The following is a 16,524-nucleotide window of genomic DNA, read 5'->3' as shown; positions in this document are numbered from 1 at the left end:
GAGAGGGAGGGATTCCATGATCTGTTGAGGACTATCCCTGGAGTCTTTGGTTAAGTAAAAACTGATCTGTGTGTGTAAAAAAGGAAACTACTCAAAGCTAAGGAAAGAATCTGAAAAACACAGAACTCAGAATAGTTTGTATTCCCACCAGTGAGGGTGGAAAGACCTTCTATTGCATAAGACATCTGGTATAGTTCTCAAAAGGAAACCATTCATAAGTAATTATTACCTAAGTAATGGGAATATACTATAACCTTACACTAAAACTTTAAAACGCCTGTAAGTAAGCCTCAAAGTGAAAAAAAAACAAACAAACTAGTCCTGGTTAACCTTCCCTCACGACAGAATAGAGTTCAATACTATTTAAGATCATACACCAAAATAAACTTCACAATGTGCAGCATCTAATAAATTATCAGATATGCAAATAAACAGGAAATATTATCTATAAACAGGAGAAAAATGGATCAGCAGACACAAACCCAGAAATGGTAAAGGTGATGGAATGAGCAGATGATGTCATTAAAACAACTATTAACATGATCTATATGCTTAAGGTGTAAAGAAAGGCATAACAAGAATAAAGCATAAAATAGGAGAGATACAAAGAGATCCAAATACACTTCCCAAAAATTAAAAAAAAAGAAAAGAAATATATAAAATGAAAACTACACTGCATGGGGTTAATAGCAAATTAGAGATGTAGGACAAACAAACAAAAAAACCCAGGGTCATTGAAGACAGCAGTAGAAGTCCAAAATAAAGCAGAGAGGAAAAAAAGACAGAGTAGAAATAAACAGAGCATCAGCAATCTGTGGGGTAATACTTTGGAAGTTTTTTTATTGTTTATATTCAAAATTGCAATGGGTTTTTGACTTACCAAAATCGAATACTCATCTTTGTGTTTTCCCTACTCATGGGAAATTCGAGAGTCTTAGGATACTCTGATTCCTTATACGTATATGAGTATATCAACGTACGTTATGTGTATATATACATACACACGTGCACATTTACATTAATATATTCTATGCCATCATTTTCTTGTGAGTCTTGTTTGCTCATTGTGACTTACTCCTGTCTTTAGCACTTTTTAAAAACTCTTCATTCCTTGCTCTATTTCTGAGTTACTCTGGAATGATTTTCCTTGTGCTTGAAGAATATACCTTTTAGAACCTCATTTTGGTAGATGTTAGATACTATATTCCATGCCAGTAAGATCCTTCTGTGGCTGTGAATGTTTGGTTGTCTTCATTTCTAGCATCTGTGAATTTCTCTTTATTTTGTCCTTGGCTACACATTTAAAATTTTTGTTCTGATTTTATTCAGCATTTCTGTGTATTTGTTTATGCAGTATGTTTTAGTGGTTAAGAGCACATTTTTGGCCAACATTTTGTGTTGTTTGTCTTTTGAATTTTCACCATTTTGGTGGGTGTGAGGTAGTTTCTGAAATGTGGTTTTAATTTTTCATTGGATAAGTAATTTTCATTTCCCTGATGACTAATAATGTTGAGCCCCCATTTTTTGTGTTTTAATGAAATTTTTTTTTGTATCTCTAGTTTTCTTCTGCTTCTCACAGAACTTTTTTTTTCTTTAAATTGGGGTGGGGTGTTCCTGAAATTTTGATTCTTATTTTTTGTTTTCTTCTCATAGTAGCTTTGATCTGCCCCATGTGTGTGCCTATACTGGCTTTCTGTGTGTGTTTTTTTTCTGTGTTTAATCGCCACGAGGATCCTCACTCTCTTTTCTTTCCTTAATGGGTTCAGTAGTGTCAAGGTTTTCTCCATAGCTTGGACTCTGGAGCTGCGTCTGATGTATTTGGGTTTCTCTACTTAAAAGAAATTTGAGGTTACTCAGTAAGGGATGAGGCTGGACAGACTAGAGGAACCTGGTGTCTGGCTGCTGCCCATTTATCCATAGTGTATGAATAAATCAGAGATCCAATTGAGTCGGGGAGAGTAGGTGGAGCATTATTAGCTTAGTACTTACTTGGATCCAGGTATTCATCTAGAAATCTCATTTAGGGTTCAGGAGGAAACATTGGTATACACTGAACTGAGGAAAGTACAGAGTTTGCACATTTTCCAGGAATGAGCCTTTAATTAATACTGTACGCTGTCTCTACTAAAAATACAAAAATTAGCCAGGTGTGGTGGTGAGTGCCTGTAATTCCAGCTACCCAGGAGGCTGCGGCAGGAGAATTGCTTGAACCCCGGAGGCGGAGGTTGTGGTGAGCCACGATTGCGCCATTGCACTCCAGCCTAGGCAACAGAGCGTAACTCCGTCTCAAAAAAACAAAACAAGACAAAACAAAAAACCTTTGTCTTTGGACTCAAGCTATCATAGTCTAAGTTTGTATCTCTCAGTAGAAAGATCCATATAATTGAATTTTTAAGTTTTTACCTATTGTGTCAATGCATCAGTTGTGTTTAGGAAATATTAGTATTCTGAATAGTTTCTCACCCAGATATTAATTTTTTTTTTTGGTAGATGAGACTCTTTTAAAGAATATCTTTCTAAAATATATATCTACTTGGGGTCCTCACTTCAAATAATTTAAAAAACCATTTCCTAATGAATAATCTGTTACCTTTTATAAATGATTTTTCAGCAAACATTGAGGAGAATGTGCTACCTTACCATCAAAGAAATGGCTACCATCTCTGAGGATGTGATAATTGTCACAAGCAGGTATGTAAATGGTCAAAATCTAGGATGAGATATTTATATATTTGCTGTTTGCTTTCTGTTGATTTCATTTTTTGACCATAAAAAAGCCAATAGGAATTTAAAAGAATATAATATCTTAAAGCATTCTTTTCTAAAATGAAGTTTTCATCATGTGAAAGCCATCCTTATCTGATAAAGCAAAGGAAGAAGTTACAAAAGATAATACTGATAGATTTGAGTGCATCAAAATTTTCATAAAAATGGATAAAACTAAAAAGTAAAAGATAATGTGCACTGAAATAAAATATTTACAACAAATACATCAAAGGCTAGCATCTGTAATATATAAAGAACTTTTAAAAAGAAACAAGTGATAATTCATCAAATAACCAATATAAAGGATCTAAATGTCTTTAGATAGTCGTTCTCACTAGTAACCAAAAAACATAAATTAAAAATTCAAGAATGAGGTATAATATTTTTTACTCATCAAAATGGCAAAAAAGCAAACAGGCAGCATTCAGTACTTGTGTAAGGGAGACATACTCTTGTACAAAGGAGACAGAGTAATAAATTGATTCAATTTTTCTAGAAAGTAATTTAGCAACATTTATTGAATAATTGAAAGGCTTTATCCCTTTGACCTAGTAAGGCCACATCTGTGGAACTATCCTTGGAAAATAATCAGACATAACACAGAAAAACTTATATATATTGATGTTTGTTGCAACACCATTTACAGTAGAAAAAAGGACAAACAACTTACGTGTCTACCATTGATAAAATTAATTAACCATATCATCATATTATAAAATATTTTAAAATTTGGAGATATTTTTGAAACATCTGATATAAATAAGTCTTCATAAAGTGCTAAATGGGGGTTGGAGTCAATCTACGTATTCCATATAGTCTCACTTTAAAGAACATTTTATGTGCCAGACGTGGTGGCTCATGCCTGTAATCCCAGCACTTTGGGAGGCCGACGCAGGTGGATCATCTGAGGTCAGGACAAGACCAACCTGGCCAACATGGTGAAACTCCTTCTCTACTAAAAATACAAAAAAATTAGCCAGGCATTGGTAGCGCGCTCCTGTAATTCCAGCTACTTGGGAGGCTGAGGCGGGAGAATCGCTGGAGCCTGGGAAGTGGAGATTGTGGTGAGCCGAGATCGTGCCACTGCACTCCAGCCTGGGTGACAGAGCGAGACTCAGTCTCAGAAAAAAAAAACATTTTATGTATGTATATAAAAAATGTGGATAGAAGTTATACAGACTTATCTCTGGATAGTTGGGATTGTGGCTGATATTTATTTTCTTTTAAACTTTTTATAATTTGCAAATGTCCTAGAATAAGTATATATAATTTATAGTTCTAAGTGTGTAATGAACATTATTTTTAAAATAGTTGCCTTTTTAATTACTATAACTCATTGAAGTGAATCTGGTTTTGTATAACATAATAAATTTTAGAGGAGGGTGCTTGTGTTTAACCAGTAGTAGTATGGAATGTAGTTTCAATTAGGAAAGCTTTCAGCTGAAAATAACAGAAAAGCGGATGTAAACAGTGACATAAACAAGATGGGAGTTTATTTTTTCTCATATAATCGTAAGTCTAGAGGCTTAGAGTAGCTGGTGTTGGCTCATTCATTCAGCAGTGTCAGGGTAGTGTCTCTTGAATTCTTTGGACATTCTCCATTGTTGCAAAATAGATGCCCAAATTACTGGCAATGTACCACATTCAAGGCTAGAGGGGTACTGGGAAGGAAGCCAGGGAAGGCCACACCATCTGCCTCTTTCATCAGGAATGCAATATCTTTTCCCAAAGCAATTTTTAGATTTCACTTGGCACAACTGTGTTATATGACTATCCTTAGGAAGCCAGGAAAGTGAGTATTTAGTATTTTATAGCCCAAGTATTAGGGACAGAAAAGGGAGAAGGGGTTGAAAATGGATGTCGGATTAGTTAACTAATGGTGTCTACCACAAGTAAAAAAACAAACAAATGAACCAAAAAACCCAGAAAACCTTCAGTTAGATTGCTAGATTCACTAATATTTTGACAATTTTAAAATAAATTAGTCGTTGACTGAGAGTTTTTTGTTTGTTTCTTTTAGCTGTCAATACTTGCCTCTGAGTTTTGCTAGGCTACCTTGAATTATGGTGTATTTCTATTAATAGTTCATTTTAAGTGATTAGTAGTTGTGGTAGGCAGGATAATAGTGACCCAAAGATGTCCACGTCCCAATTCCTAGGACCTGTGAATATGTACATTACATGGCAAAAGGGAATTAAGATTGCTAAACAGCAGATAGGGAGATTATTTTGGATCATTCAGGTGGGCCCTTTAAGGACTACACTTCTTAAAAATGGAAGTGGGATGCAGAAGAGGTGTCAGTAAGAGATGTGATGATGGAAACAAGGTCAGAGATGCAGTGTTGCTGGATTTGGAGATGGGGGAAGAGGGCCATGAGTCAAGGAATGTGGTAACCTCTAGAGACTGGAAAAAGCAAGGATTCACCCTTCTAGCCTCCGGAAAGGACTGTAGCCCTACCGATATCTTGATTTTAGCCCAGTGAGACCAGTGTTGGACTTCTAACTTTTATAACTGTAAGATAAAGAAATGAATGTTGTATTTTCCTCTAAATTTGTGGCACTTTGTTACAGCAGCAATAGAAGACTAATGCAGATTTTGGTACCTGGAAGTGGGGTGCTGCTGTAACAAATACCTAAAAATGTGGAAGTAGCTTTGGAATTATGCAGTGAGCACATCTGGAAGAATTTTGAGGTGCAAGATAGAAAAGGCCTAGATTGCCATGACAATAGAAATATGGATGTTAATGACTCTATTAGACTTAGAAAAAAGTGAGCAGCAGGATAGAGAAAACATTTATCATCTTAGAGAATACCTAAATCATTGTGAACAGATGGTGGAAATGCATTAAAGGTGCTGGCTCAGAGGAAAATGTTGGGAATTAGAGGAAAAGGGATCCGTGTTACAGTGGCAGAAAGCTCAGCAGGCTTGTGTACTGCAATTACATGGAAAGGAGGACTTACAAACAGTGAACTTGGATGTTTAACTGAAGAGATTTCCAGGCAAAGTGTTGAAGTTATGGCCTAGTTTCTTTTTGCCACTAATAGTAAAATTGAAAGTAGAGAAATAAATCAAGAAGAGACCTGTTAAACAAAAAGGAACCAGGGCTTGATGATTTTGGAAATTCTTAGTCTACCCAAGTGGCAAAGGGTGCTAAAGTCAGGAGTTTCACTGTCAGGAAAACGTGCTCTAAAGAAAAAGCCAAAGGAGTCACTGCACAACCTTTTGCTGAAACCTCAGAAAGATGAAAAGGTCAGAGCATTCACTCACACAAAACACTGAAGAGATCAAGGGGTGTGACTCATAGATTCCCTTAGCATCTAAGTAGAAGCCAGCAATAGAGATGGGATTATCTAGGCAAGATCTGTGGAGGAGCCTCTTGTCTAATGGAGTGAGTCTCTGTACTTATACAGTAGACCCACAAGGTTTTTGAGAATTCTACGTCAGCAGCAACTCAGAGCTAGAGAGAGAGGATGAAGTGAAAGACTCAAAGAGGAGGCAAAATTCCTCTTCATCTGTGGACCTATGGAATTAGAAAAGAAATGAGAGGATGAAGTGAAAGAAGGCTATCAGAGCCCCAAATTCTATAGGCAGGAAACAAGCCGATGAAACTACTCAGCTTTAAATACACGCTGGTTACCCTTTATGAAAAAGGAAGGAAGACTCTGAGGGCAAAAGGGCAGTCCTGTAGGGTGGAACTGAGAACTTTACAGAATTCTACCCGTGCAGAGACCTATTCCAGGTTGCCTAACTGGATTTCAAAATTCCTTGGGACCGATGATGTCTTCCCTTTCACTTTCTTTCATTTTGAATGGGAATGTCTGTAACTATATCCTACGGCAGTCCCGTCCTTGTATTTTGGGAGCAGGGGATTTCTTTTCTAATTCCGTAGGTCCGAAGATGGAGAGGAATTTTGCCTCAGGATGGATTATACCAAGAGTCTCACCCACACCAAATTTAGATTTTGATAATAAGATTGAGATTTTTGAGTCCATGAGATTTAGATGAGATTTTGGACTTTGAATTGATGCTGCAGTGTGTTGAGACTTTGGGGGGATCTTGGAAGGGGGTGAATGAATGTATTTTGCTTGTGAAATGGACATAACCCTAATGACACAGTGATTTTAGCCCAGTGAGACTTATGTTGGACTTCTAATCTACAGAACTGAAAATAATAAATTCATGTTGTTTTAAGCCACTAATTGTGGTAATTTGTTACAGCAGGAATAGAAAACTAATATTATAGATGACCTTTCTGTATGCATAGAAAATTTGTTGGCTTGGCAAGAAACCATGGAGATTAAAAAAATCTGAAGGCACATACTTCACAAAAGAATATATGCAAATGGCCAATAAGCACAATGTTCTCAACATTATTAGTCATCAGGGAAATGCAAATTAAAATCTTAGTGAGATAGGCTGGGCACAGTGGCTCACGTGTGTAATCCCAGCACTTTGGGAGGCCGAGGTGGGTGGATCACGAGGTCAGGAGATCGAGACCGTCCTGGCTAACACGGTGAAACCCTGTCTCTACTAAAAATACAAAAAATTAGCTGGGCGTGGTGGCAGGCACCTGTAGTCCCAGCTACTCAGGAGGCTGAGGCAGGAGAATTGCTTGAACCCGGGAGGCGGAGGTTGTGGTGAGCCGAGATCATGCCACTGCACTCCAGCCTGGGCGACCGAGTGAGACTTCGTCTTGAAAAAAAAAAAAAAAAAATCTTAATGAGGTACAGCATACCCACTAGAATGGTTACAACAAAAAAGCTTGACAATACCAAAATAAAAAAGCCTATTCCAATATCGAACATTTGGAACAATTGAAACTCCCATACACTGTAGATAGGAATGTAGAATGATACAACCACCTTAGAAAAGTTTTGGCAGTTTCTTATAAAGTTAATTATATACCTGCCCTGTGACCAGTAATACCCCTTCTAGGTATTTACTCAAGGGAAATGAATACATATATGGCCACAGAAAAGACTGTACAAGAATGTCATAACAGCCTTATGAGGGTTCTTCAAAAAGTTTGTGGGAAATGTGTGTTATGAAAAAATATCCATGGAGTTTGTATTAGTCCATTTTCATACTGCTATAAAGATACTACCTGAGGCCAGGCACAGTGCCTCACACCTGTAATCCCAGCACTATGGGTGGCTGAGGTGGGGCGGATCACTTTAGGTCAGGAGTTTGAGACCAGCCTGGCCAACATGGGGAAACCCCATATAAAAATACAAAAATTAGCTTGATGTGGTGGCACACGCCTGTAGTCTCAGCTACTCAGGAAGCTGTGACAGGAGAGTCACTTGAACCTGGGAGGCAGAGATTGCAGTGAGCCAGGATCACACCACTGCACTCCAGCCTGGGTGACAGAGCGAGACTCCATCTTTAAAAAAAAAAAAAAAATATATATATATATATACACACACACACACACACACACACACACACACACACACACACACTATCCGAGACTGGGTAGTTTATAAAGGAAAGGGGTGTAATTGACTCACAGTTCCGCGTGGCTGGGGGACGCCTCAGGAAACTTACAATCATGGCAGAAGGGGAAGCAGGCACATCTCACATGGTGGCAAGAGAGAGAAAAGAGTGAAAGCACAGCAAAAACTGCCATTTATAAAACTATCAGATCTCATGAGAACTCACTCACTATCACAAAAACAGCATGGGAGAAACTGCCCCCATGATCCAATCACCTACCTCCCTCAACACGTGGGGATTGCAATTCGAGATGAGATTTCGGTGGAGACGACAGAGCCAAACCATATCAGAGTTCAAAATTTTTTTGCACTAAAATATAAACTCATGACTAACTTGTTAATAACATGTCCGAACAGTAACTAGCTTGAGACACTAATACATCCGTTTGAAAATAATCCATTTCAGAGCAACATCAATTCTGCTAAAATTGAAACAAGAACAAACATTACATTTATGGTGAACTTTGGGTAGAAGAATGGTGAAATTATCGATGTGTTACAAAAAAGCATGGCAATAGTGACCCAAAGAAATCAGCAGTTTACAAATGGATAAGTTGTATTAAGAAGGGATGAGACAATGTTAACCACGAAGCCCTTCATCTTCAGCAGCAGACCATCTACATCAATTTGTAAAACTGATGATTAACAGCAGCAATAGCCAATGTATAGACACCTCATTTGGTTCAGCCTTACCCAATTCTGACTGACAAAATTAAAGTTGAGCAAACTATTTAATGGATGTCAAAACTATTGCATCTAGATTGGCTGCAGGCAAGAGCAGAGCTTCAGGTCGAAGTTTTAAACAAGTGAGATCAAGATCCTGAGACATTTCCTCGAGGAATTATAACGGGAGAAGAAATGTGGCTAGCAGTCCAATCCTGAAGACAAAGTATGATCAAAGCAATAGCTACCAAGAGGTGGAAGTGGTCCAGTCAAAGCAAAAGTGGACCTGTCAAAAACAGGGCAACAGTTTTTGGAGATGCTTGAGGGATTTTGCTTGTTCACTTTCTGGAGGGCCAAGTAATGATAATAGCTTATTATGAGAGTATTTAGAGAAAGTTGGCCAAAGCTTTAGTAGAAAAACACTTGGGAAAGCTTCACCAGAGAGTCCTTCTCCACCATGACAGTGTGTCTGTTCATTTGTCTCATCAAACAAGGGCAATTTTGCAAGAGTGTCCGTAGGCATCCACCTTAGAGTTCTTATCTGGCTTCTTTCTTTTGCTTCCTAATCTTGAAAAAAAATCTCTAAAGGGCACCCATTTTTCTTCAGTTAATAATGGAAAAATGGGTGAGCGTGGGGGATGTGGCTGGGTGGGCGCCGGGGCTTCACCTCCAAGGCAGTGGCCAGATCATGATTGAGGTGATTGAGCCCCTGGAGCCTCTAGTGCCTGTGGACTTTGGCAGTCTCGAGGCAGTGGTCCGGTTGGAGAAAGACATCATCTTCGCCCATGGGCTCCACCCCATGGACACCGACGGGTGGAGCCCATGGAGTCGGTCCTGGAGGGCAGATGTCTATACCTGAGATCTAACAATGTAGTAGGAGGCAACTGTGCTGAAGAATTACTACAAAACTCCCATTGCGTCGTGAAGGAGTATTTTGTGGCTCCCCAGGTAATATCTCTTTGCCAAAGCTGGATGAACAAGAGCCTTTCTCACACAGCCAAGTAGCTCATTCTGGAAAGGGGGTACTCTCTGAATACGTGGAAGCATGAGGACCATATTTTCTTACTGTGAACACTAATTTTCCTGCTTTTTCCAGTCACCTGAAAAAATGGATGCTTAAGCATTTCTTTTCTTTTTTTTTTTTTTTTTTTTTTGTTTTTGAGATGAAGTCTCGCTCTTGTCCCCCAGGCTGGAGTGCAATGGTGCGATCTCATCTCGCTGCAATCTCCGCCTCCTGGGTTCAAGCGATTCTCGTGCCTCAGCCTCCTGAGTAGCTGGGATTACAGGCACCTGCCACCACACCTGGCTAATTTTTGTATTTTTAGTAGAGAAGGGATTTCACCATATTGGCCAGGTTGGTCTCGAACTTGTGACCTCAGGTGATCTGCCTGCCTTGGCCTCCCAAAATGCTGGGATTACAGGCGTGAGCCACTGTGCCCGGCCAGCATTTCTTAATAGCAAACTCTTCTGAAGACAGAATTGGGAAATATCTGGCACCAACAAGGCAATGAGTTCCTGATGCTAACTGAAGTAAAAGGAAAGCAAAAGTCAGCTTCCAAGGAAATAGCTTCCAAGGTATTCACTTAACAGGCCTGTTCAGTATGGAAGACACTATTTATCCCCCTTTAACTCTCGCCAAAGGACTATACCAACTGCACGAAAGTGAACTTTTACATCTACTTAAATGGTAGATGGAGCATCTTGATCACTATGTGACAACCTTGGTTGTCATTTTTAGTTGCTTTTGAATTGATTTGAGCAGCCCTATCTTCACCGGACATACCTGAATTTGTTCCTAGGTACCCACTTTGTTCCTAGAAAAGGGCTAACTTTCTACTATGGTCTGAAGAATGTTCAAAGTAGACTAGAGTTTGGGAACTCCTTACCTAGAACCATCTGCCATCCCACAAAGTGATTAGATGCAAAAGGTATACTAGTCATACCTAGTGTTTCTCTTTCTGAAAAGAGAACTTATCCTAAAAGTAGCCATGGGCCTGGGACAAAGTAGCCCTTTCCACCCCCAAAATGATTATTAGATTGACGTGAGTCCAAGATTGTGGAGTTTTTTGTTTTTTGTTTTAAAACAGATACCAAGAATAAATGAAACCTATTTAGGGATTCATTCTCTAATTAATAGATGCTAAGTAATAGAATCAGAGAGAGACTTTTTCCTCTAACCAAACTGCCAAAGTTGTTTTTGGCTAAGAATTTCCCAGTGATCTTTGCACTGCTGCTCATTTCTTTTATTTTTCTGAGATAGGGTCTCTCTCTGTCACCCAGGCTGGAGTGCAGTGGTGTGATCACAGATCACTGCAACCTCCAACTTCTGGGCTCAAGTGATCCTCCCACCTCAGCCTCCTGAGTAGCCAGGACTACAGGTGTGTATCACTACCTCCAGTTAATTTGTGTGTGTGTGTTTTTTAAATAGAGATGGGGTCTTGTTATGTTGCCTATCTGGTCTTGAACTCCTGGCCTCAGAGGATCCTCTGACATGCCTTGGCCTCCCAAAGTGCTGGGATCACAGGCGTAAACCACGATGCGTAGCTTGTTACTCATTCTTAAAAGTCTTGTGTTTATTTTTCCCATTCCCTTCTTTTATCTGCAGTCCTTTTTTCTTTAAGGCAGCTTAATTTACAAGCTTGGCCTTGAGTTAAAAGAGAACCCCGAACGTTGAAGTTGAAGTTCTCAAACCAACATCAGAGCAACTATCTTAATCCCCATATAAACAAAGTTATCTACTCCTGGCTCCTTAAAAAAATAATAATAATGTAAAAATGACTGCATTGACATGCTTACATTCCCAGCAACTTCAATTGTTTAGGGATGGACTAAATGACTGGTATCATCACTTTAAAATGTGTCTTGAACTTGATGGAGCTATGTCGATAAATAAAATTTATAGTTTTTGTGGGTTTTTTTTTTTTTTTTTGAGACACAGTCTCGCTCTGTCGCCCAGGCTGGGGTGCAGTGGCGCGATCTTGGCTCACTGCAAGCTCCGCCTCCCGGGTTCATGCCATCCTACTGCCTCAGCCTCCCGAGTAGCTGGGACTACAGGTGCCTGCCACCACGCCTGGCTAATATTTGTATTTTTAGTAGAGACGGGGTTTCACCATGTTAGCCAGGATGGTCTCGATCTCCTGACCTCATGATCCGCCTGCCTCGGCCTCCCAAAGTGCTGGGAGCCACTGTGCCCGGCCTATGGTTTTTGTTTTTGTTTTGAGACGGAGTCTTGTTCTGTCACACAGGCTGGAGTGGAATGGTGTGCCCTTGGCTCACTGCAGCCTCCGCCTCCCAGGCTTAAGCCTTCCAAGTAGCTGGGATTACAGCTGTGTGCCACCACGCCCAGCTAATTTTTGTATTTTTAGTAGAGATGCGGTTTCACCATGTTGGCCGGGCTGGTCTCAAACTCCTGACCTCAAGTGATCTGCCCGTCTTGGCCTCCCAAAGTGCTGGGCTTACAGGCGTGAGCTACTGTGCTCAGCCGTTAGGTTTATTTTTTAATTCCATTTTTCCACAGATTTTTTGAAGTCCCCTCGTATTTGTGATAGCCCTAAACTGGAAACATCCCAAATGCTCATCAAAGAAGAAGGAACAAATTGTGGTATATTCATGCAATAGACTATTACTCAGCAATAAAAGGAAAAAATTGCTGATTCAGGCAACAACATGGATAAACTTCTAAAACATTTATGTTGGAAAGAAAACAGACACAAAAGAATATATGCTGGATGATTCTCTTCGTATAAACTCCAAGAACAGCCACCAAACTCATCTGTGGTGATAGAAGTCAGAAGTCTACTGGGTTAGAGGAAATTGATTGGAAATGGGCATGAGGGAACTTTCTGGGGTGATGGAAATGTTCAGTATTTTTATTTTGGATGGAGGTTACATAGATGATCACAATTGCCAAAACTGATTTAACATAATATTTCAGTTGTCCATTTTATTGTATAAATTACAGCTTGGTGAAAAAAAAAAAAGAGATGTAGTTAGTGTCTTAACTAACTAAATGTATATTGACAACCTGATTTTACTGTTCTACTCATTACAAGAAGGCATACCCTTATGTGATGGCACCCACCCAGTGAAAGTCTGGAATTGAGTCCTGAGAGAATTGAGGAATTGAGAATTGAGAGAATTGAGGAATTGAGAATTGAGAGAATTGAGAATTCTGGAATTGAGTCCTGAGGAATGATCCATCACTCACATTAGGAAGTACTCTGGGGAGTGGGCATCAGTATGTGAGAAGTTACGTCCTGGTTTCAGAAAATCAAATGAAAAATTCAAAGACCATGGTTTAGGAAGAAATAAATGGGTTGTAGAAACTGTTATCAGCTAGGCAGTTTTGAAATCAATTGTGGCGATAATGTGTGGATTCGGGTAGGGGGAGAAAAATACTTTGTGCTTCCTAAGGAAACTAAATGCTAAGTTCATCCACTTAGTAAGAAATATACAAGCCTGAAACAACTTTTCTATTTGAATGGTGCAGCTGTTCCTGAATAATTACTTCTGAAGATTTACTGCCAGGAAATGGTTTAGAACAAGAAAATGAGATACTATTATGACTTAACCACCACTAGTGAAACTCCTCTCAAAGATTTCCAGTAACTTCTTACTTAGTTAATTTTAAAAGTTAATTTTCTGTCCACATTTTACCTGACCTCTCTCCCAGTTTTAACATGGTTAAATACTTCCTGGAGTTGTACCATCTTTGGCTTTCAAAAACCATAGTCCTGGATTTCCTCTCCTCTTTGATTTCTCCATTTTATCCTATGATAGCTCAGAAGTGGCTGGTTTTCTTCTGCCTGTCATCTAAATATTGGTATTCCCTAGGGTTCATATCAGTGCTGTAGTTCTTTCCCAAACTCATCATGCTCTTTGATACCCTTTATATTTGTACATGCTTCTCCCTGTGCCTGGAATTATTCTGTTGCCTTTTCCACATAGCTCAAATACATGTCATTATAGGTACTGACTTCCTTCTTCTTCTTTCTTGACAGATTAGTCATTGTCTTCTCTGTTGTTCTCTTTTTTTTTTTTTTTTTTTTTTGAGAGGTAGGGTCTTGCTATGTTGATTAGGTTGGTCTTGAACTCCTGACCTCAAGCAGTCCTCTCATCTCAGCCTCCCAAAGTGCTGGAATTACAGGTGAGAGCCACTACCCCCAGCCTCGGTTGTTCTAACACTTGATTTTTTTTTTTAACCTCTGTTCTAGTATTTTAATATATTATACTATAATTATTTGCATAGTTTTTCTGCCCTCTGAATTATTAATTCTTTGAGAGAAAGAAACACATATAACTTTGTATCATCAATACCTGGAAAAGTGCTTTGTATTATTAGACATGCAATAAAAGTGTTGCATGAGTTAAAAGATAATCCATTTTCTCTCTTCAAGCAAGGGAGTTGGAATCAGAAGGATTATTTATTTCCCTCTCTACCTCAGGAAAGCACTCACACAGGCAGAAGTGGAGAAAGGTGTGTTAATGTGTGTTGAGAAACCTTTCTGTCTCCTACTTCCCTTCTCTTTTTCCTGCCCAGTTTGCAAGCCAACTTTCCTGATTTATTTGGATTAACACTTATTTTATTTTAAAATGAAATTGGGGCAGACTTTTCAGGAAAGATGATGAAGTGATGCCAGGTCTCAAAACTTCCTTCTCTAAAGCCTAGTGAAATGAACAACAGTGAATAAAAGGGAAAGCCAGGAGACTTCTAATTCTAGCCAAGATGAAATAAAGCTACTGGAGCCCATCTTTCCCAGTGATTACAAATAATAAATAATAATAATAATAAATAACAACAACCCTGGACAAAAAAACAAAAACAATTACCTGAAGCCTCCAAATAGTAAATATAGTAGGTGAATTAGGGAGAGAAAACAATACTTAATGAATGACCAATATAGCAACAGTGAGTTTCATGGTTAATTTTCATCTTTATACCTTGAGTTTGACCCAAGGGCAGTCTGAATCAGGGAACTATATAGTAGGTGTGGTCAATAGAGACTGAGAAAGAAGCCCATCTCTCTGGCCTGAGCACAGTTTATAAAAAAAAAAAAAAGGTTGGTGGTGACTGCAAGCTGGAGAGCTGGGGGAGAATGTTTGTTTGTTTGTTTGTTTGTTTGTGTTTTTCTTGTTTTCTTTCCCATCCTGAGGTCAGCCCTAGTTGTGGAACAACTTTGCTAGGATACGACAGCAATGTTGTGAGCACTTAAAACCCTCAGAAGAAACCTACCACTGAGAAAAGGGATGGCTGTTGGGTGAAGAGTGGGGGAAAAGCCACATTATTATTTTTTCTTTCTATCTTTTCTTACCTCTTCATCATGAAGGTGGGCCCACTTGCATAGTACAGGGAGCTGAAACTCTTGAGAGAACCCCATATTTCTGGCTGACGACCTGGGAAAGGTGTCTTTGACTGCCAGATGGTATGGGAAAAAAGATATGAGGAAAGACATGGAGGAATGGATAACTTACCAAAGCACTACATGTATGGACTATTCCTCAAGAAGCATAGCAAAAGCTTTGAAGTATAAACTGACATTGGAATCAATATGCACAGAAGGCGAGGCAGAACTTGTAATCTGAAACTAACTGGGTTGATTCCTTGCTAAAACAAAAAAGTCAATAGTCCCCAGAGGCTTTTAATAGGATCCAGAGTCTCATGACATAATCAAAATATGCAGGATACAATCCAAAACCAGTCAACCAGGAAAGGAAATTGATTCCATTGAACCAATGTTAATCTCTACAAGTGTGTCATTTTGGGGTTGGTATCTGTTGATTGGAAAAAACTTGGAAATTTTCAAGGGAAAAGATAATCAATAGATACCCCCAAAATGACCCAGTTGTAGGGATTCTTAAATACTTTAAAGCAGCTACTGCAACCATGTACTATAAAGGCAGACACTCTTGAAATCAATGGAAAGAGGAATTCTCAGCAGTGAGCTATATATACAAAACCAAATGAAAATTCTAGAAATGACAGACTATAATATGTAAAGTAAAAAGATTCATTGGCTCAGACGTGGAGGTGTGGCTGGCAAGATGGCCGAATAGGAACAGCTCTGGTCTCCAGCTCCCAGCGAGATCAACGTGGAAGGCGGGTGATTTCTGCATTTCCAACCGAGGTACCCGGCTCATCTCACTGGGACTGGTTAGACAGTGGGTGCAGCCCCTGGAGGGCAAGTTGAAGCAGGGTGTGGGGTATTGCCTCACCAGGGAAGTGCAAGGGGTTGGGGAACTCCCTCCCCTAGCCAAGGGAAGCTATAAGGGACTGTACCTTGAGGAATGGTGCACTTCAGCCCAGATACTACGCTTTTCCCATGGTCTTCAAACCTGCAGACCAGGAGATTCCCTCTGGTGCCTACGCCACCAGGGCCGTGGGTTTCAAGGACAAAACTGGGCGGCCGTTTGGGCAGACACCGAGCTAGCTGCAGGAGTTTTTTTTTTCATACCTCAGTGGCGCCTGGAATGCCAGCGAGACAGAACTGTTCACTCTTCTGGAAAGGGGGCTGAAGCCAGGGAGCCAAGTGGTCTAGCTCAGTGGATCCCACCCCCACGGAGCCCAGCAAGCTAAGATCCACTGGCTTGAAATTCTTGCTGC

General features: G+C 39.6%; 1 protein-coding gene across 3 annotated transcripts in view; it reads left to right on the top strand.

Annotated features, from left to right (window-relative positions):
• Positions 1-16,524, top strand: part of COPG2 (COPI coat complex subunit gamma 2) — a 164,698-nt gene that overhangs the window by 15,692 nt on the left and 132,482 nt on the right. For all 3 annotated transcript variants that reach the window (XM_519383.9, XM_024358044.3, XM_054687707.2), the window contains exon 5: positions 2,612-2,691. In XM_519383.9, the coding sequence (XP_519383.3) occupies positions 2,612-2,691 (80 nt within the window). The remainder of the gene's footprint in view (positions 1-2,611; positions 2,692-16,524) is intronic.

Source organism: Pan troglodytes, chromosome 6 (genome assembly GCF_028858775.2).
Source record: "Pan troglodytes isolate AG18354 chromosome 6, NHGRI_mPanTro3-v2.0_pri, whole genome shotgun sequence".
NCBI classification, from domain to species: domain Eukaryota; kingdom Metazoa; phylum Chordata; class Mammalia; order Primates; family Hominidae; genus Pan; species Pan troglodytes.
The sequence above is the reverse complement of the archived record's forward strand: the minus strand, read 5'-3'. Positions and strand labels throughout refer to the sequence as shown.